Source organism: Paramisgurnus dabryanus, chromosome 1, assembly GCF_030506205.2.
Source record: "Paramisgurnus dabryanus chromosome 1, PD_genome_1.1, whole genome shotgun sequence".
Classification (NCBI taxonomy): domain Eukaryota; kingdom Metazoa; phylum Chordata; class Actinopteri; order Cypriniformes; family Cobitidae; genus Paramisgurnus; species Paramisgurnus dabryanus.
Window position 1 is genome coordinate 42427029 of NC_133337.1, and position 23369 is coordinate 42450397.

The following is a 23369-nucleotide window of genomic DNA, read 5'->3' on the forward strand; positions in this document are numbered from 1 at the left end:
GTCAGGGCCAGCAGGGTAATGCGAGACACACGCTCGGTTAAATCTCCAGTGTAGCGCAGACAGGCGTGCTGATGCTGTATTTATGTGCTGTTTATGTTTATTGAGTGTGGGGTAGATAAACCACGTTCAAAGTTGCTGTGCAATAGCCAGTAAACAAATTGCTGCATCAAGTCATCATTAAAACGATCATTTGTTCACAGTTATGTCAATGAATTATATTACTTGACAACAGAAGTGTTTATTGTGATTGTAATTGAGCTCAGATGCAAGTCGCCATTGATTTGGAAGGTTGCTATTGATTTAATAAAAACTTTGTAAGCAAATAACATAACATTGCTCGTGCAATATACTTTGATTAATAAAAACTTTGAATATCTTACCTGTGGAGTTTATTAGCAGGAATGCTGTAAAAATTCACCTAAAAATCCAGTTAATTACTTTTTCTTTTTCGAAAGATTATTGCAAACCGCACTTAAAAAGCCATTAGGTCTGGGTATGCATGAAAAACTTCTATTAACACAACTGTGCTGCGATGTTAAATAATAAACATGTAAACGATAAGGAAAGCTCTGAGCTGTGCATCTAACCTGGCTTGCTGGTTTTGGATGGGTTTTGGTCTATCTATAACCTAAACAGGCTTGTAGCAACACATAATGTAATAACTGCACATCATGTAAAAACTGCACAAAATGTAATAAGTATTACATTGTTATTGTAATGAAATGTTCAATAAAATCTTAAGCTCATAAAGTAATACAAATATTACATTATGACAAATTGATTATTATAAACTCACCAAAATATTGTCATAACTGTAACAATTTTAAACACTGCAAACTTATTATTAGGGGTGCTTGCATTTATTATATATTGATGTGCTTGTTTCACTAAGTATAATCATTGGTGGATGCCAATTCTTTCCCTAGCAACCAAACCGAGTACCCTAGCAACCATTTAGCAAGACCTATATCTTTGTATCAGAAGCGATATGTGGGTGGTCTTGTTCCCTTCGTGGCTTGGTCTGTAATTATTGGTGGATGCCAATTCACTCCCTAGTAACTACCCTGGGTACCGCATAGCAACACCCTAGAAACCACATAGCAACAGCCTAGCAACCAACCCGGGTACCCTAGCAACACCCTAGCATCCGCATATCAGCAGCCTGCAACCACGCAGGGTACCCTAGCAAGCGCATAGCAACACCCTAGAAACCACATAGCAACAGCCTAGCAACCAACCCGGGTACCCTAGCAACACCCTAGAAACCGCATATCAGCAGCCTAGCAACCATGCAGGGTACCCTAGCAAGCGCATAGTAACACCCTAGCAACTACATAGCAACACACTAGCAACCACCTAGCAACTTCATAGCATTAGCCTAGCAATCACCCCAGGTACCCTAGCAAGCGCATAGCAACACCCTAGCAACTGCATGGCAACCATCCCAGGTACCTTAGCAACTACGTAGCAGCAGACTAGCAACCACCCCAGGTACCATAGCTACAGCATAGCAACCGCATATTAGCAGCCTAGCAACCACGCAGGGTACCCTACCAAGCACATATCAACACCCTAGCAACTACATAGCAACACACAAGCAACCACCTAGCAACAGCCTAGCAATCACCCCAGGTACCCTAGCAACTGCATAGTAACACCCTAGCAACTACGTAGCAGCAACCTAGCAACCACCCCAGGTACCATATTTACTGCATACCAACCACCTAGCAACCAAACAGAATACACTAGCAACCGTTTAGCAGGACCTATATCTCTGAATCAGAATGTGTGTTTGCTCTTTCAAATCATGTTAGTAAACAGCACGTTGCAAATTTTGTCACAGAAAACACCACTTCTCATGGTCCATTACTTTTTGTATATAAATAAGCCAAAAACTAAATATTTTATTTCCCACAGCTTGAAATGTAAAAACATGGATTAAAAATGAATGACAAGAAAAATAAACCTGTTAAATTAAAGGGTGAGACTCTGAGGATTTGGTCAAAGAAACTATAAGTATTATTTTGTTTGTAGAAATTTGTGATCCAACCAGCAAAACAGAACACAAAGTCACTTATGCTTGAATGGCATGAATCCAACAGCATGGTCGTCATGTAACATTGTTTATTTATATTGAAAAGTAATTGATATCATTATGATTAACATTTAATTACAATAATAATATAATACTTATTACATTAGGTGCAGTTTTTTCATGATGAATTGCTACAAGGGCTGGGATATGAGCTAGATAGCTTTAAGATATTTTCCATCAGTCAGGTAATGATTTTGTTCATTTATTCTGCCTTAAGCACGCACTCACAATAGCCTGACCACGTGAATGAAATACAAAATTTCTCCATGTCTCTTTATGATGGTACTAATATTATAATTTTCATAAATGTGCAGCCAGAGGGATGTTCTCAGCCGGACATCTTCTCTCATTCAACACCAGCGGTTATAACAGAGACCCCACCTTACACCTCAAAGACGTTCAGCTTATTACCCAAGGCAAACATTTCACAGCTCTTTAAATGTTCCTTTATAAAACCCAGCTTTATGTAGATTTCTAATAACCGGGATAACCAGACATATCTTTGAGATGGCGGCACTCGACACATTTATAATTTAGAACAGTCACCGTATATAATGCTACATGTATAAGCCGAAGGGTTCGGCGCTGCCCCACCAATCACTCCTGAAGCTCAAATGCCTTTATGGATGCTGCGGTGTTTCTAGATGGAAAATGAGATCTGTCTAACCACTGGAGAAGCACTTTATATATGACATTCATGCAAAAGCTTAGTGTACTACTTATAAAGGTTTGGTTTCTGGACTTAACTCGTCTCAAAAATATTGACTTACAAGCTGCACTTTTCTTCTTCAAGGACTAGTTCATGTTAAATTAAAATTCTGTCATAATTTACTCTCCCTTATCGTGTTATAAACCGGTAGGTGTTTCTTTTCCTCTTTTGAACACAAAAATATCATCATGCTTAATATATCATGCTTACCATCATTTATCAAAATATCTTATTTCTTGTTCATTAGAAAAAATAAATGTATAAAGGTTTAGAACAACATGAGGATAAGCAAATGACAGAATTTTCATTTTTGGGTGAACTATGCTTTTAAGTAATGACCCAGCAATAATGAGTAAAGGGTTGATTTTGGCTGCAGTCTTTGCACTTGACCACTTGACTACTAACATAACGCATTTCCTGTATTTTGTAAGTGTTCTAGTGGGCGTAAAGATCCCAAGCGTGCATGTTAAAATTATTTACCCGATGGGACACAAAAGTGTTAAATGTCTATCCAGGTAGTGGCAGCAATTTGCACCGAAACATGAAGAGATTCGTTGCAAAACGAGATAACTCTGTTTTTTTATTTTTCAGAAATCTCGTTTTTTGGTTGTGCATTCCAATTAATATCAATTCAACTGCAGTTGGTTTATTTTGATTTAAACCTTCATAACTTAAAAAATTCAGCTAAGTAGCACCATAAAACAAAATAATAACATGATAACATAATAATAAACATGTTTTGACAAAATTGTTAAAAACGGATTTATCTCGTTTTGCAACGAAACTCATTCATTTTTTTATTTAGGCTACTTAAAATATATATTTTTTAAGGTTTGCTTTAAATAAAATGAACACATAAACAAATGAATAAATAAATGAACAATTAAAGAATATTATCACTTCTTTGCACATGTAAAAAACTCTTAATTTTGTGCATATAGCTTTATTAAAGTGTATTGTTTATGTAGTAGTCCCTAAATAAACAACACCATTAATGTTGTTTTAATGTTATAAAAGCAGTTACAGATGTTTTACAAAATACATCACAATGTTTGCACCAATGAAATGTGGAACACTTTCTGTTTTTACTACCAAAATATGTAAAATCCATTTATTAACTTACAATTAAAAGTTTCCACGACATCTTGCGAGATTTGGGCAAAAGTCTCATGATTTACATCCTGAACATGATGCATGATGGGATACGCTTAGCTTTGAAGACCGTATTCGAGAAAGTGTGGGTTTAGTGTGCGTTAAGGGCACTGCACTTTGTCAGTTTTAAGACATGGGACAGTCTTGCGCACTTACTTCCTGTCGCGTGCACGCACTCTCAAGTGGCCAAGTCCGCAAGTGAGGATATTTAGACGCAGTATTTGTCTATCATACTGTAGTCTACTCTTTATAATAGAGACACATATATGACCCACTTAACTATTCGACACGCTCAGTTCCAGCTGTTCTTGTTTGCTCTGTGTACTACTGGTTCACTTAGAGGGCAAAATAAATAAAGAAATCATTGCCTTGAAACATCAATCATTGTTGCTTACTAAGCAAATTTATGATCTGCACCGTGTTGCTGGTTTGGGTTTAAATTGCCTTTAAGGTATAGAAAACACATGGGAGAATTTGATTAATATACAATGTATTGCATTTCAGCAACATTGTAACAGAAAAGCTGAAATTGCTTGTGGGGAGTCTATAACAAAATTCCCCATGTAAAAGTGTGATTAAGAAAGTGCACTGTCAATAAAGCATGGACCAATTAAGCAAAGCATCCAATGAAAGTTCATGCCATACAGTAAAACACATTTTAACTAAAAAGCATCAGATGAAGAAATTAAAACGTAAACATCTGAGCACAACAAGTTTGTGTCTACTGTGTTTTTTTTTTTTTTTTTGACTTTGTAGCAGAATTTAAATTGACAAGATCTAAACAAGTTTTTTGGCGTTTGCAATAAGCACCCGAGTCTGCAACAAGAACACACATAATAAAAAGCCTTACGGCTACATTTGATTTCTTGGTTTTGGGGAAGACTTTGTATTAAATAAGGTTTCCCGTGAAGTTCTGTTGTCAGATTTATTGCTTCCTTCGCAGGAGGAATTTCTCTTTCTGAAGAGCACAAATTATGCAAGCATGAAAAAGCTGATGTCTGCTTACCGCACACTAATGTAAACGCATTGAAACTTCTACGACTTCTGCCCTCAGGTCGTCATTCTGTCAACCACAGAGAGGATTAGCTCAGGGATTTTTGTTCTTGGAAATAAAATGTAGGACAAATTGACTTGCATATCCTTGGCTAAATAATCGTTTCGCTGTGCTTTCCCACATGATATGAGACAACTGAGGGAAATGATATATTTACTTCTGAAATAGCGCTAGTTTAGTGAACGTCTGTGGAGGAGTTTAATTTTCATTCATAACGTGCAGCAAACAAGCCAAGGGAAATTGATTTTTGCTCTTTGGGGTTTAGAAGTAACATATACTGTAGACTTTACAGCGTGTAACATTTATAGGGTCTTTTAAAACAGCATATTGAGTGTGTCAACACAATTAATAGTCTCAACTTTCTTCATAGTTAAGCAGGTTAAACTTTCCTAACTTCAGGTTTCTGTTTACTCTCCTGCTCTTATTTTTATTAACTGCCTGGATAAGTAAAAAATCTATGTCTACATTCAGTGGTGTGAAAAGGTGTTTGCCTCCTTTCTGATTTTATTGCATGTTTGTCAAACTTATATAATAATAAAATATATATATAATAAAATATATCACAGGTATTGTTTATCACACCTGAGTGGATAAACCACACCCAATCACTAAAATGGGACCTGTCTGACTAAGTGAAGTAGACCAAAATATCCTCAAAAACTACATATCATGTTGAGAAATTCAGGAGCAAATAAGAAAGAGAGTAATTGAGATCTATCTGTCTGAAAAAGTTATAAAGCCTTTTCTAAAGCTTTGGGACTCCAGCCAATCACAGTGAGAGCCATTATCCACAAATGGAGTACACATGGAACGGTGGTGAACCAAAATTACCTCAAGAGCACAGCAACGACTCATTCAAGAGGTCACAAAAGACCACATAACAACATCCAAAGAACTGCAGGCCTCACTTGCCTCAGTTAAGGTCAGTGTACATGACTCCACCAATCCAAAAAAGGAGACGGGGCAAAAATGGCTGAGTTTCAAGAAAACTGCTGCTGAGCAAGAAGAACATAAAGGCTTGTCTCAGTTTCGCAAGAAAACATATTGATGATCCCCAAGACTGGAAAATACTTTGTGGACTGATGAGAGAAAAGTTGAACTATTTGGGTGGTGTGGGTCCCATTATGTTTGCCGTAAAAGTAACGCCACATTTCAGAAAAAAAACATCAAACAAACAGGACCTGGAAGAGGACCTGTGATAAATGGAACCATTAATTCAGCTGTCTTCCAAAAAATCCTTAAGGACAATGTCCGGCCATCTGTTCGTGACCTCAAGCTGAAGTGAACTTGGTTTCTGCAGCAAGACAATGATCCAAAACACACCAGCAAGTCCACTTCTGAATGGCTGAAGAAAAACAAAATGAAGACTTTGGAATGGCCTAGTCAAAGTCCTGACTTCAATCCTATTTGAGATGCTGTGGCATGACCTTAAAAATGCGGTTAATGCTTGACAACCCTCCAATGTGGATGAATTACTTCAATTTTGCAAAGATGGGTGGGCTAAAATTCCTCCACAGCACTGTTACAAACTCAATGAAAGTTATTGCAAACGCTTAATTGCAATTGTAAGGGTGACCCTATTTAATGATCCAAGTGCATTATTTAAAGCGCACGGCACACAGTCTAAACTGGCGTGTCCGAATCTACTTTTGCTAATTTAATGACGGGAAAAGGTGTGTGCAGGCGCATCCTTGTGAGTTATAAGCAAACACATATTACTAACACTCTCTTTAAATAACAAAAAAAAAAAATATTGCGCCATTGACTTACTGTAAGAGCAGGTTTTAGTTGGTCAATGGCGTATTTAGTTGCCTCAAAATATGCAACGTGCCAACAATGCACCTAAACACCTCGTTTTCAAACCAGAACGCCCATGGGCACAAAATGTGGCACAAATGCATTTGCTATTTAAACAACGTGGTGCTAAACGTGAAAATTATATTTGGGTGTATGATAGGGCCCATAATGTTTAGTTGGTAAGCACACAGAGCCATGTGGGTTCGGATTTTGTTTCCCCTTCGTAAACTGCATGTTGTGTTTACTTGTGTTGTCTTTAATATTTACATTTTTTGATGATCTGAAACATTAAAGTGTGACAAACATGAAAAAAAGACACCCCTGTCTTATGGCATTGCTTCAAAGATCAATAAGAACATCTGTATCTATATAACATTCAGCCTTTTGTGAATAAAAAGTGAGACAAATAACTTAAACGCAACTTTAATAAGATACAAAGCTATTTTTCTTAAAAAATGTCAGGATCACATGACTAGCAAATACTACAGAATTTATTCAAACAACCTCTCCATTACAGTACATTTTTTTCTAATAGCACAGTCTCCAGATGAACCAGTTCCTCAAGGTGTTGTGTTACAATAAGTGTTCTAATATATAACATCAGCTATTACAGTGCATTCCTAAATCTTTTCTCTTTTGCATTTCAATAAACAGAAGATAAATGTGCCATTTTTTCTGTGTTTTCTGACCATCCAGCTGTGGTTGTTTGACCAAAGAATCCATAATGCACATCTGTAGAATGAACCAGAATACCAACAAGCAGAAAAAAACCCACAATGGACCTGCTATCAGCAAAACGAATGTCCCATCAGGGATCCTGTCGCCATCCGAGTTCGATTCGTCTTGGTCTGCCATTTAAACAGAAGGATGATGAAGGGCCCTGGGAGATGTAGAAAGATGAAGAGATGATATACGGACGGTGACATTTGGAGGTGCTTGAATGTCGCGTGGAATCAGTCCCTAATGATTTGTTTTATGTTGAAAAGTGACTGGTAGTACAAAGTACACAGGCTTTAGATTTGGGAACCTAACGGTTTACCTGAAAAAGCTGACGTCCGATAAAGAGGAATATGACACTCCTCTCATGCTCTTATTGTAAGAAAATCCACATTGATCTTGATATGACATAGTGAAATGTGATTTAAGCTCTTCTGCGTGCACTCACTGGCTGCTCTCAATCTATTTACTGATAAAACAGTCTGTAAGGGCTGTCAGACAGACATTGATTCTTTTACCTGACATGAGCTTTAATACTGCGGGATCACTGGCTTCTCACGCGTGTCTGCCTAACCGTGCTAATTTAGGCTGTCAGTTTATGTGTCAAATGAAACGTGTCTTGCCTTCAGAGAAAATATTCAAAATAAGCAACTTTAAAAAATAATTCTAGAAACAACACCTAAGAAAAAAACAAGCAAATAAAACATTATTTAATATGTCATAATTTAAAAATGTTGAATAAGTTAAGAAACTCAATATGCATACACTGGATGCTGCAATTTCATACCTGATAAATTTCACATTCCCTTCTTTCAAATACTGGTAAACAAATCAAATTTGCGGGAAGCGGATAAAAAACAGCATTAGATTTATGAAACCCTCATGCAGTAATCTGAAAAAAATCAGAAACATTACAAAGATACTTTATGTTAAACCTTATGTGTTTTTGGAGTCTTAAGTTAGCCACAACTTTCTCTGTGTTTTAGCAAATGGAATGATTTTTGGTGACAAATCTTATATTTACACATATTTTAAGAAAATGCTTAGAAATTTTGCAAAAACTCAACAATATACCATGGGCAAATTTACTACCCTTTCTGGTTGTTAGTGGCCAAAAAAAGGCCACTAAAGTAAACGTCTGTAAAAATGTAATGCAATTTTTGCATACATTTGTTAATTAACCTCAGTACTGATCAAAACTACCAAATAGTTTATATTTTTTCCCCTCATTTATTGTTTGTGGCCATTTTTGCCCCATTGACTTCCATTATAACAATTTTTTTTATTTAAAACCCCAAAAAAGTGTTAATGGTGCCAATTCAATTCAATTTTATTTAATTTAAATAGCTCTTTTCACAATTGTTAATTGTTTCAAAGCAGCTTTACATTAATAGATGTAGGAAAAGCATAGAAAAGCGAGCGTAGTAATAATGTAACATATACAGTAAAGTAGTAAGTTAAGCCAAAGGTGGGGGACTCTCCAGGGGATGACCCCCCCCCCAGGAGAAAAACCCTCCTGGCTAGTCCAGGGGGAAAACTCCTAGGAGGGGAAAAACCCTTGAGAGAGATACATATATATTTATATATATATAAATACTATTGTGGTATGTTAACGGGTAAGTGAATTAAACTGGTTCCGCCAGTGGTCACTGGTCAGGCATCGGCTGGGCATTTCGTTGAAGGACGGTCAGTAGATCAGTGGTGTGATGACCTTCACAGCTGCAGGAACTGGGTCTGTTTGTCTTATTGTCCTCAGGGTCGAGGACGAGACAGGGAGAGAGAAACAGAATCCTATTAGCGTAGGGGCCGTTCACATGTAATGCAAGTGTCATACATTATAGTGGTTTAAGTCAGCTCGGTTCCAGTCAGGCTTACTATTGCGGCATAAGTATATTACCCATATGAGGTATGTGAGTGCTTTGTTCTAGACAAACTAACTATTGCGGGATAAGTATATTTACTGGACATTTTATGTGAATGCTTTGTTAAAGAAGAATGTCTTAGTTTAGCTTTAAATTGATCGACTGTCTCGAACATTATTTGGTAAATCATTACAGGGCTTATAGGGCTAAGAAGGAGAAGGATCTACCACCTTTAGACATTTTTGATATTCTAGGGAATATCAAATGCCACATGGTGATCAACAGTAAAAATTACAAATTTTACCTCTTTGCAAAAGCAAAAACCACCAATTATCAAGAATGCATTATAATAAGGTGTCATGGCTCTGCAATCAAAAAAACATTGTTATAATGGAGCAAAGGGGCAAAAATGGCCACAAACCAAAAAATAAAATAAAATCTGATGCAGCACAAAAACTAAAAATGCATCAAAGCCAATGTTTTTACTAATCTTTGACATGCCCAAGACTTTGGAAAAAGTTTTTAAAAAAAAATCAGTCCACAATTATGAATTATTATATATTGAAAATCAGTACTTTTGTGTTTTTCCCCCCAAATCAGTGACATCACTTATGATCTTGGCAATTAAATAGTTAAAATCATGGAAGTTTTGTAAACATTTGGTAGTTTTGATTAGTACTGAGGTTGATTAACAGATTTATGCAAAAAAAATTGAAAAACATATTCATGATACATTTTTACAGCCGTTAACAACATGAAATGGTAGTGAATTTGAACAATGCACAAGGGTTAAAGCATCTTGCTGTAGGGTAAAACATTATCACAACAAGTTTATAACATAGTTGATCCAGGTCCTATATTACTGTGTTGTATATCAACTCTTTAAAATGGGATTTCATAAATGTACAGTAGTTTCATAATGGTACACTCACAAAAATAAAAGCATAAATAAAGGCTGTCCCTTTCAAAGAGTTCACCTTTGTACCTTAAAATTGGATATTTTTACCTGAAAGGTACAGTTTGGTACCTAAAATGGTACATGTTAGGACATTTTTAAAGGGTTCTGCCCCAGTTTGTACATTTATTTCTGAGAGTGTAATATAAGTACAAAACTGTACCTTTTCAGTCGCTAGGTCCCATTTTGTATCTTTACCAGTATAAAAAACATAATACAATGTTGTACCTTTTAGTGTACTTTTCTGTGTGTACTTTTAAAGGTACAGTAAACTTTAACTGGTACAGTAGATCCGTATAATATTGTACCCAAAAGGGTGCTACATTTCAATGTGTTTTGTACCTATAAAGGTACAAACAGGAATATGAGGGTACCACCCCAGTCATAGAAAAATTACAGGTTTGTATTTTTTTACAGTGTACAATATATAAAAACATTATTAAATTTCATCACAATACAATTTAACAGAAAAATAAACACCAACCTACAATGCACCATGGCATGCAGGTACCATTATTAAACCTCTTGATCATTTCCTCCATTAGCATTAATGCATCCGTCTATTCACAAGCTCCATTAATCAAATATGTCCTTTGCATAGAAATGTCATTGGCTCGGAGCGTTCGTTTTGAGATATTTTTCCACGCTGAATTATTCAAATTATAATCCTGGCCCTTTGAACAAATATGTGGAGGGAAACGTACACCGCTCGATAAAAAATTCATGGAGCGCGGAAGAAACTATAGGGACTGTGTTCGTTCACATAGATTTTAATATGCAGATCGCTGGACAGCGTTCAGAACATAAACCATCTGATGTGTTGGTTTATAATGCCGTGTATGAAACAAAATGAGTTGCATTGCTTTCTGGTGATGTGTGACCTCTGAAAAGACAAGTGTGTGTGTTTGTATCAGTGTATATTGGAGCAGACACACTATTGGCATTATGCAAATCCGGTACGCAGCAAACACAGAGATGCATCGCTCTGCATTATCACTTTGTAAATTGCTTCCTTTAAGAAAGTGTCAATTTTCTCCAACAAATCACTCTGTTAAAAGAAATACTTCAAACACAATACAATATTTATTAGGTGTTAAATAATACATTCGTGCCATTGCATTCTTTCAAATAAATTTCTTCTTTTGTCTATACCCCTCCGGATCTACGACTGTAATATTCACAAATGTGATAAACTGTTAAATTCCTTTGTTCAGTGGATACAAGTATGTGCGACAGAATGAGAACGATGTATGTGTTTACTTAGTCCTCAGGATCCAGAATCATCCCTTAACCTTCCTCCCATGCAATACAATTGATGTATGCTTGTTTTTCAAGCGTGTGGGTCTGTGTTCCTACAAAACATAACTTCACCAGTTTAATACCAAAACAAACTTAAAAGCCATCAGTGTGTTTCGAAGATCGTGCCCTTTTAAGATCAACAGATCTAATCCTAATTTCTGCACAGCAAGACTCCAGGTGTCTTGAAAACAGGGTTGAGAACAGAAAGCATGCCTGCAGAATACCAAATGCACAAACATCACGTTATATGACATTCAACAGAAAGTAAGACTGGAACGTGCTTTCCTTTTTAAACATTTAATGACCTTCCTTTACTTCTATGACCTTCTATTATATGTCTGTATTTTGATTGTCATACAGTCATGGTTTAAAGAGCACCTATTGTCCGATTCACATTTTTAATTTTCTTTTGGTGTGCAAGTGTGTATTAATTAGGGCTGTCATTAGATTAAAATATTTAATCTAGATTAATCTCATGATTTCATGAGTTAACTCGCGATTAAACATAAATTTCACATTTTTATCTGTTCTAAATTTACCTAAATGTAACACTTTTCAAGTTTTTAATGCTCTAATCAACATGGATTTGGACAATATATATGCTATGCAAATGTATGTTTACAACAGCCTGTTTACATTTTCAACAGAACCATCAGCCATAATTTTTTATATGATATTCCCTTTAGAAGTTCCCTTGTTTTTTCTCCATTTCTGTTTGATGCTGCATCATTTGTGAGCTGTGCTGGCAAAATGAGTTGGGATGAGCAAGTTTTTAAAAATTAGTTATTTAAATTTTAACATTCTCTATTAAAAAAACTTCAAAACAATACATGTTTTGTTGGAATCTGACAAAACATGACAGAACTACACCTGTTTAGGCAAAGCAAAAACAATATCAATATATGTTAAATATAAGTTTTTCTTTTATTGTTTAATTTTGACATTGAGACAGACCGCTTTAAGATACTGTAGGCTAATGTAAGAGTTTAATATAATGTTATACAACAGATACTTTTCCTCAACAGTTAATCAAACATTCACTTCAGATATAACAGATTATAGGTCATACCTGCGTGAATTCTTCTCAAAACAGAAATTTTTGTTGTAATTTTGTGTAGATGTCTATATATATCGGAATCGCGCATTTGCGCGTTTGTGTGCATGCGCTTCAGACGTCAGCGTCAGGAAGATCGCTTTTGATTCTTGTCACTCTTAATAACTCGTTTAACATCAATCAGGTCCCGAAATTTATCTCTCTTAATAATTATTTTAACATCAAGCAAGTCCTGCAGTCTATTTTCTATCATTTCTGCATGCTTTAAAAATGAAACCAAAAAGTGAATGAAGATGCATCTTTGCTTAAGATTATGGATTTGGGAGGGTACACCTTTTAGGAAACGCAGATAAAGATGATTTTAGATGTTTTTTGACCATTTAGAGCATCGAATTCGCTATGAGAGCTTAATGTTCTTATTTTTATAAAAACCTCCGACCCATCTAGACAGCGCGGGTCACTTGCTGCGTCCCAATTCATCCAGCTGTGACCTAGACCAAGGGTCAAACAGAAATTGCGTGTTGCGTTAATCGCGCGTTAATAAAATTAGTGGCATTAAAATTAATTTGCGTTAACACGTTATTAACGCGTTAATTTTGACAGCCCTAGTATTAATACCTTAACGATATGCAAAAGGTACAAACCCCAAAGTAAACGATGACGCGAGTTATCGTCTCCAACCTAAATCTCTTTTCTTGGACTACAAACACACGGATTGTAGGCAACAGTTTACTTAATGGGCTTGTTGATGTAGACAAGATCGACATTATCATAATTCCTCCCGCTTCAGACTCACAGCTTGTAAATTAACTCCTGTTAGCAACTGAATCTTTCAAACATGGTAAGGAGCGTCACATTTCCATCTGACATCAGAGGTATTCAGACCAATCACAAAGTACAGATTAGCTGGCCAATCAAGGACATAGTTTTTCAAATCGATGAGTTTTGTAAAAAAATCTGAGCGTTTGAGGAAGCGAGGGAAATCTGAATCTACAAAAATGCACGGTATGTGGAAAATAATGTGTTTTTTAACCATAAACCACAAAAAAAAAAAAACATTGTATTATAACAAATACACAAAATAACATTGTTTTTTAGCAATGAAATAGGTGCTTTTAAAAATGAAAAATAATTTTTTTTTACCCTTTTTACCCACATACATACATATTTTGTATTTATTTATAATATAAAATCTATCAAAATCTAAATAAATCTAAATATAGACACGCACACACACGCATGCACGCACGCACACACGCACACACACCCACAACGTGATAATTACCAGGTACACACACACACACACACACACACACACACACACACGCACACACACACACACACACACACACACACACACACACACACATTCTGGTTTCCATGTTTTGTGGGGACATTCCATAGACGTAATGCATTTTATACCATACAAACTGTATATTATATTCCCCTTACCTACCCCATTCCCTAACCCCAACCATCACACATAACGTTCTAATACTTCACATTTTCAAGAAACATCATCTTGTTAGATTTATAAGCTTGTTTCCTCATGGGGACATCAAAATGTCCCCACAAGGTCACAAAAACACTGGTATTCTTATCTTTGTGGGGACAATTGGTCCCCACAATGTGATAATTACCAGGTACACACACACACACACACACACACACACACACACACACACACACACACACACACACACACACACACACACACACACACACACACGTTACAGTTTTTTTCGATTGCTAAACGCCAGTGGGCACAACTGGAGTCACATGTGCAAAACTCTAACTACAGTCTGCACAGCAGCAGTTCATGTGGACCAAACTCTAGTTCGTTTTTCATTGCTTGAACACAGTTTTCAAAACTTTACACACTTATTCCATGACTTTAACCACAACCTGCACAACACTGTGGATTTACAGCACTTTGTTCAAATGCTAACACACTGCTGTCAAAACTGTGAATCACACATTCAAAACACAATTGATTTCAGCCTTGTGCCTTTCAAACACTGCTGATTGCAATTTCATATAAATATAAATTCCAATTTCATATATATATTTCATTTATATATAATATTACCTTTCATGTACTTTAAGTTTCTACCTTTTTTCTCATTACTGTAATTCCGTAAATTACAGTTTTTTTCGATTGCTAAACGACAGTGGGCACAACTGAAGTCACATGTGCAAAACTCTAACTACAGTCTGCACAGCAGCAGTTCATGTGGACCAAACTCTAGTTTGTTTTTCATTGCTTGAACACAGTTTTCAAAACTTTACACACTTATCCCATGACTTTAACCACAACCTGCACAACACTGTGGATTTACAGCACTTTGTTCAAATGCTAAAACACTGCTGTCAAAACTGTGAATCACACATTCAAAACACAATTGATTTCAGTCTTGTGCCTTTCAAACACTGCTGACTGCAATTTCATATAAATATAAATTCCAATTTCATTTATATATACAGTAATATTACCTTTCATGTACTTTAAGTTTCTACCTTTTTTTCTCATTACTGTAATTCCGTAAATTACTACAGACTACTGAAGCAAACTGCTAATTTTCATTTACCTTAAAAAATTATGATGTTCTAGAAAAAATAATGTGATAAATCAATCAATAAATCATTCTTTAAAGAAAACATTACTTGGTGTGACATCACTGAAATTGTTAAAACTGTAAAGATATAAAGTTTGTATTTTGTGTATTGGTGTTTGATGTTAGTGTTTTTCCTCTCAGTGTGTTGTGAGTGACAGTGTGTGTTATCTCAGTGAGGGTTGTGTTTAGTGTTTGGCTGCACGGAGGTGTTTTGAGCCATGTGTGTAGAGTTGTGCTCATGTGACTTTTGGTATTGCAGACTGTAGTTAGTGTTTTGCACATGTAGCTCCAGTTGTGCTCACTGTCGTTTAGCAATCGAAAAAAACTGTAATGCTTCTTACATGCACGCATGCATGTTTGTGTATATATACAAAATAATTACACACAGTGCACAGACATATATTATGCAAAAACAAATGTTTATTTTGTATGCAATTAATCGCAATTAATCTTTTGACAGCCCCAGTTTAAAATAACTTAAAATTTTTATGTTTTAAAAAAATATAAATATGGCCATAGAGAGGTCAAAGTTACAGATCTTTACGGAAGTAAATTTTATTGCAGAATTCAGATTGGTTAAATAACAATTGTGTACAGATTGGTATTAAGGATTTAGAAAAAAAATTGCAAACTAATCTCCTTTTCTTTCCTTTAAAAAAATAAATAAATAAAACGTTTCACGTTGTAAATTATATTTACAAAATCACAATAGGGCTAAATAGTCTCAAAGTGATCTTAGTCAACAAAACAGCTTCATAATGACATCAGAAGAGGGAATTCTGGGAACGTCACAACAGAAGTCAGCAGCACATGTGCCAAAGTCTGGAAAAGGTCAAAACAATTCACCAATGAAAACACATGACTGACAAAAAGAAAAAAACATTTCTGCGAACAGTTTTTTTGTAGTTTTTTTCCCAGTATAAATATCTAATTTTTCTTAAATCAAGATACATTTACTTGAAAAAGAGATTAAGGGCCAAATTTACTAAACACTCGCACCAAAACGTTTTTATTTTCGAATGGTTTGACACTGCAAACCATCACATCTCTTGGCAATTTGTGGCTATTTCATAAGGCGGATCATTTATGAATTATAATTTCATTCATTTTTTTTGTCTTATACAAATCTGCTTTTGCTCAAGTGACACTGATTTAAGGGCTGAGCTTCATTATTACTTTTATTTAATAATCATGCGATTTTGTATTATTCACATCATGCTAATTCATACGAATTATAGCCACCTCATAAAATTATTACAATTTCATGATCTGATAAGGCTGTACAAACCCTTATGCTGTTTATTCAGCACGAGAGGATCTATTTATGAATAATGACTTCTATTTAGGTCTTTATTTTGTACAAATGTATCATATGATACAAACACCTATTTTTTATGCCCAACAGCCTAGATGCTGTATACCATTTTAAAACCTTTCATTCCAGGTTTGTAATGACTTATGGTCAATAGATAGATACTGTAAATAAAAAGACAGACATGGTAAACAGGCAGACACCATTGATGGCTGACTGAATGGACGTATAGACAGACAGATACTGTATATATAGATACTGCAAATAGATGGATGGATAGATCGATTTCTCTTTTATGCCTCATCAGGTCACACATCAGTATTTTCTCACACACAGACTACAAACACTTTTTTCCTAACCCCCTAAACTTCTCCCCCCAAAATATCTGAAATGTAGTAAGTTTAGCATTTTAGCCAGAGTCTTTGATGTTTTTCCACCTACGGTGCTGCTTTGAAGACAGAAAATTCAGGGTATGCAAAATATCTCTGCCCTCGATTCATGCCTTACTATGTGTCTCTATTACTATACAAACTTAAAGGTAAGGGATTTGAACAAAGAAAATAACAACAATAAAATGTATAGTATCAAAAACGAGCCAAGCCAGATTTAACCTCATATTTTTGAGACTTTGAGATAAAATGTTGGGTTTCCTTAAAGTAAAAGAAGTGATAAATCAATTTCTGTATTCACACTCAGTAGGAGAACCAAAGCACCCCCCCCAAATTTTTTTTCCATTTTGCTGACTACAGACGTTTCTGCAGTTGAACGAGTTGAATTCATTTGAGTGCCAGCAAATGCTGTAACAACAGTTACTTACATGAAGTCACAGTAATTCTGCCGTCCCCTCGGTTGTGTTAACAAGATGATTACAAAAAAGTCAAGTCTAGGTTTCTTACCTGGAAATGATAAACAGAACAAATCAAAGTAAAGAAAGTTACACTCAGCAGATTTACTCAAGCAATACGAACAGCTTGGCAAAAAAAATCACCACAAACAAACAAGCAAAACACCTTTTCTACTTCTCACTTACTTATTTACATACTGTAAAGACTGTTGTGGATGCTCAGCACCAGCACTGTTTTATGAATTGCACCAGAGAAATATTGTGTCACAATTTAGCATTCTTATGATAAAAAAAACATGACTGCTGTGACAATAATGTATACAGTTATGTTGGACACAAAGTACACTGTTCATAAAAAAGTTTCTTAAAGGCAGAGTGCACAATGTTTGACAAACGCTTTGGAAAAGGAAGTCGGGCAGACTACCAAAACACGCTTGAAGCCAATCAGCAGTAAGGGGCATGTCTACTATCTGACATCCTTGTCGGGGTTGCGTATGTGTGGGGCGGGTCTATCAAAAGAATGTCCAGATTCTATTAAGGGAAGGGGTGTGTATGTTTAGGTGATTTCAAATGTCAACATTGGCTTTCAAACATTGTGCACTCCGCCTTTAAAGGCAGAAAAATAATAGTTATCTGTTGATACAGTAACTGACCACATAAAACAATCTCATTTTTTCATTGCTTTCTCTTTTGCAGCTATTTTATGCATGGGCATCGGAAGCAAAAAAAAATTGTGGTGGGTCCAAAAATGTACTGGTGAAGATGCCATTTTCTTGTATTCTGGAGCCTTTTAATTAAACACTTGCTTTTTCAGCCTTGTTCTGTCACGAGTCCAGCAAGCGAAAGAAATGAAAACATGAAATGGAGTTTAAATTATATGGACTCTAAATGAGCCAAGTGGGATTTGAGGAACAGCAGCGTGGAAGTCAAGGCTGTAGCCAAAATGTGGAACGGAGTTTAAGCATTTCTCTAAGGGAATGGATTTGACTGACGGCGCTCTGACAAGTGAACATACATGTGCGCTTAAGTAGAGAAAAAGTAATGGGGTCCAATATCATTGGTCTAAAAAAGTATAATAGAAAACATATATAATAGTTCTGACACCCATGATTTGATGTCTTAATCCATTTCAGGAGCTCAGATTTTCTCACTTGCACCCTCTTATAAAATATACAAACTCTACTTGCAAATGCAAATGTCTTACTTGCTTTTTTTCCAGTATAAATATAAATTTTTTCTTAAATCAAGATACATTTACTTGAAAAAGAGATTTAGGGCCAAATTTACTAAACAGGGCACATTGGCGTAAGAGCACAAAAAAAAAAAAAAAAAAAACGCAGAGTGGTAATATCTGTGGGTACTTTACTAAAAAGCGTAAATTAAATAACACAGGCGCAACAGTTGATTTCCATAATGACCAACACATTCTATTAAGAGCAGCGCAAAATAGTTCAGGGTCGCAGATAAGCAGAGCTGATGAGGTGCGGGTGACACCTGATGCACTTGAGTTCAGCACCACGGACATCGCAGCTGAAAATACGTGGTGTTAAATTCCAGCAAACGAAGCCATAGGACACTAAAAAGAACTGGAGGACAAAAAATGAAGGTTTAAAAGAAGTTTTAAAACACCTGGTATTGTGTGACTTCTCATAGTGACTCCGGCAAAAGGCAAATAAAAAATAACATGGCTTGACAAACAATATTTTTGAATAATATGTTCCTCTGGCATTCAAAATAAACTGTTACATTTGCCTGGCTTGTACCACGTGCTCTCTGATCTCTTCCAAGCGTTCTCCTATCAGCTACAATTGTAGAAGTTTCAAGCGCAAAATGATTTAAGACATGCTTTTTTCTGCGCTAAAAAATGGCACAAATACCAGTAATATCACATGCGCAAACATTAGTAAATCATTTAAATAATATCCTTCCATAAATTTGCATCTGAAAGGGAAACTCCTAGAAATGCATATGCAATAAGATCAGTCACAAAAATAACTAAACTACACCATTTTAGGGTTAATTATTCACTGTGCATCTTTAGTAAATCCCAACACTTGTTATTTTTCAACAAAATGATGGTTTGCCCTGGTGCAAGCTGTTAGTAAATCTGGCCCTAAGTCTTGCTTTCTGATGAGAGTTTATGCAGAAAACAAATAAAAAATATCTGCAAGTTGGGTAAAAAACTTAAATTTAAGTTTCAACTTAATTCCAATTTTATTTTATTTTTAAGTATAAACACATTTGATTTTCCAAATGTTTTCAGAAACAAGACATAAAGTGATTCAAAATTCACCCAAAAATATTTAAAATTTTGCCATCATAACAGATCTAGGACACCATTGACTTTCATTGTATTATGTTATCTTACCATGTAGGTCAATGGTGCCCCAAAATATCTTCATTTTTGTTCAACATAAGAAAAAATATTGATACAAGTTTGGAACGACTTGAGAATGAGCAAATGATGACAGAATGTTCATTTTTGGGTGAAATATCCCTTTAATATCACTTTTGCTTGTTTAGAAGAATTTTTAGATGTTTATGCTGGACATGAATTTTAGCAATGAATTCATGCTTTACACATTATTGTTGCTAATGTTCGGGCTATCAAGCTTGATCAGAAAAATGGCAAAATGTTATTTTATGTGTTTGGTGAATAAACAGGGGTGACAGATGGAGAAATAAAGATCAAATGAAAATAAAAAGACTTTGCTCACCTGTTCACAGCCATTCTATTACATTTTCGATCAGCTGCTGTCTGCTATAAAGAGTCTCATTGTATTTGGTTGGATTTCAAATACTGTATAAATATAACAACACGCACACAAAGCTACTATACGGTAAGCAAAACACAGCTGTTATATGAGCTGGAATCAGAAGACCTATTTGGAGCAAAGTCAAAACACACGTATACATTGAATTAAATGCATATACAGATGGAGTATTTAAATATTTGATGATATTTTAACTACGGCAAGAAAAACTTTATACCGTTACTCTCAATGGATGAGCTAAAAAGAGTTGTTTGTGCACAAATTAATGTTTTAAAAAACATCTCACAGGGAGTTCTCTTCTTCGTTCTCTTCCACGTACCAACTTAATTTTTTTGTGCACTAAAATCTCTCCCGGCAGAAGCCTGATTGTTATTTCCGGCCTTCAGAGACTGACAGCACCAGAAAATAGCTTTGGAGTGCAGGCTATAAAGGAGCAATATCACAGGTCGGACCTATCGAACGAAAGCGCACTTCACTGAGCTTGTTTGTTCATTAGGTCTGTAAATTGTACACACCCTCTGGGTACGAAAAGAGTCATCAATATTTGGTCTGTTTTTCTGAAAAGAGAAAACGAGATTAACTTTTAATAGCATACGTCTTCAAAAACTTATTTTGAGTTCGCCTACATACAATATATAAACGCGTTAATAGATAAAAAGAGGTAAAATGTTAAAAAACGCACACGTATATCCATGTGTCAGGAATTCAGGACTTTATTGAGCAATAAAAAATATACACCAGTTAAAATATTTCCCTTTTTTCCATTATTTTTTTTATTCTTTTTTGCTTGATTTTCTTTTCAAAATCATTCTTGTCTTGTCTGAGTCCGAACATCCAAAAGAAACGAGATCAAAGGCAGGTCAGCCCGTTTTTACAGCCATCACGTCACTGCGGCGTATCGGCCTGAGAGTTTTATTGATGAAAACATGAAGTGGGATGCCAAAAAGAGCAATGTTTTTATTGTTATTCGTTCAGTTTTTCTGACATTGATCGATATTTATGTCTGCTTTTCTGACTCTGCCTTTTCAGTCGACGCCGACTCCGTTTCGACTTCGTCTCCGTAAAGTTCTGCTAGTTTTTGGAATTCTGGTCCCCATTCATCAAGAAAGTCATAGCTCTGTTCGGAATGTGCACCAGCTGAGCCGAGTGAGCTGATGGTGCCTGCTGGTGACCCTTGACCTTCGTAGGCATAGGTCTGTAATGAATCATAGGGTGGTATACTAGTATCCTGATCTGCCTCGGCAACCCTTTGTTTGATAAACTCCCCAACGTCCGTTTCGGCATCTATATCCAGAGACGTGGGGCTAAGATGGTCGTGTCTGAGGCGACGGGGCGGTCTCCTTGACGACCCCGAACGGACGCACTCGGGTCGGACGTCCCTGCGGAATTTGAGTTCCTCGGCGGCGGCTGGGTTTCGGAGAGCGATGATGTCAAAGGCTTCCGTGTCCTCCTCTCCGCCACCTTCGTCATCGTACGTCACGACGTTCTCGCGGATGTCCTCCTCTGATATGATCAGTGGCTCCTTTTTGCTCCGCCGCAACGTGATGAACAAAATCACGATGGCTACAAGAAACAAGAACAATGTTGTTATTCAACTCACATATGCTGAGGTGTAAATCATTTTGGGAAACTGTTCATTGTATCTAGTCAAAAAAAATACTTGAGTTAAAGTAAAAAGATGCTTGGGTATTCATTTTTCGGAATTATTTTAATTCAACTTTTGGAAATATATGTGACTCAGTCTTTAAAAACCCAGCTAAAGCCATTTTTTTGTGATTTGCTGTTTTTACATGAACTCATCTTACATAATGTAAAGACCATTATATAACAAATATAACCTTGATATCTTTACTATTGGCTGAGTTAGATCATGTCAAAGACTTAAATAAATGTGAAAACAAACATTGATGCTCTTAATTTCATCATTACATACACTGAAAAAAAATGACTCATTCAATTTACTCAATTTTTTAAGGTAAGTGGTTGCAATAAATTTATTTAAGCTGCATTTAAAAAAAAGAAAAAAAAAAAACTTTTGCTTAAATGTAGCTTAAATAAATTAAATGAGTCATTTTTTTAGTGTAAAAACTTTAGCCTGGATTTCACACAATTTTCCAAAATAATACTTATGAAATACAATGACTCAATTAACTTAAAGCCATGAACATTTATTAACTTTTCCCCCGCCATTGACAAGTTTTCTAGTCAATTAAGAGAAAACATTTGCATAAAATGTTTTTATGTTAATCTGCAATACCTGGATTATCCACTAGATGTCGATTTATGAAAAAAATGAAGCCAAAACGTTATTTACTTATTTTAAACTCTGTGTATGTTTTGATAATCGTTCTGAATCTGATCTCTAACAAAATTTCTTCACAAAAATGCAATTATTTCAGCTTTTTGCTAAAAAAAAAAAAAAACATTTATTTGTAAAGAAAAATACCCATATTTAAGAGTTTATAAGTAGAGAAAATAATATAGATTTTGTTTGTTTGTTTGTTTATTGTTTGTTTGAAAGCAGATGGTCTGTTCTTTCATTTGATACTGTATATTTGTATGTTTATATATTTTTAGAAGAAAAGTTTCCTGGAAGGCCTTTTGTGATAATCACAAAAAATGCTGGCGGGGAATGAGTTAAATTTGCATACTCAATTTATATTCATAAATTGTCCTTTAAAAGGAAAATGGTGCAAACACAAAAATGCAATGTAAATTAATTAAACATCATTGCCTGGAAAAAAATGCACAAAATAAACATATCATACCAAAATCAATATGGAAGATAATTTTAACATTATCAAATATCATCTGGAGTGGTATAAAGACACAGGATCCATAAATATTAATGTCAAGTCTTAACCTTAAATCTAGAAGAAAACATTGAGAGATAACTAAAAATAATTTATCAGTGTTATTAGCTGTGAATAATTTCTCTAGAGAGCTTTACGGCAGAGCCGAAGCCTCATCCGCATACAGCAGGTGCTGAGATGTGCACACACCATTAACAGCATCGGGGTAAAGCAGGTGAGACGCATCAGCAATGCATGAACAAGCAAACACATCAGGGGCCAGAGATCAATGAGTATGAATGATGATTCTTTGATATTCCATTAGAATGTAAAGTAAA

General features: G+C 35.5%; 1 protein-coding gene across 2 annotated transcripts in view; it reads right to left on the bottom strand.

Moving 5' to 3' along the window:
* Positions 1-20936: 20936 nt before the first annotated feature.
* The window catches only part of LOC135744534 (cadherin-18), a 305028-nt gene continuing 302595 nt past the window's right edge, over positions 20937-23369 (bottom strand). For both annotated transcript variants that reach the window (XM_073815065.1, XM_065262727.2), the window contains exon 12: positions 20937-21802. In XM_073815065.1, coding sequence (XP_073671166.1) covers positions 21237-21802 — 566 coding nt within the window. In that variant the 3' untranslated portion in view covers positions 20937-21236. The remainder of the gene's footprint in view (positions 21803-23369) is intronic.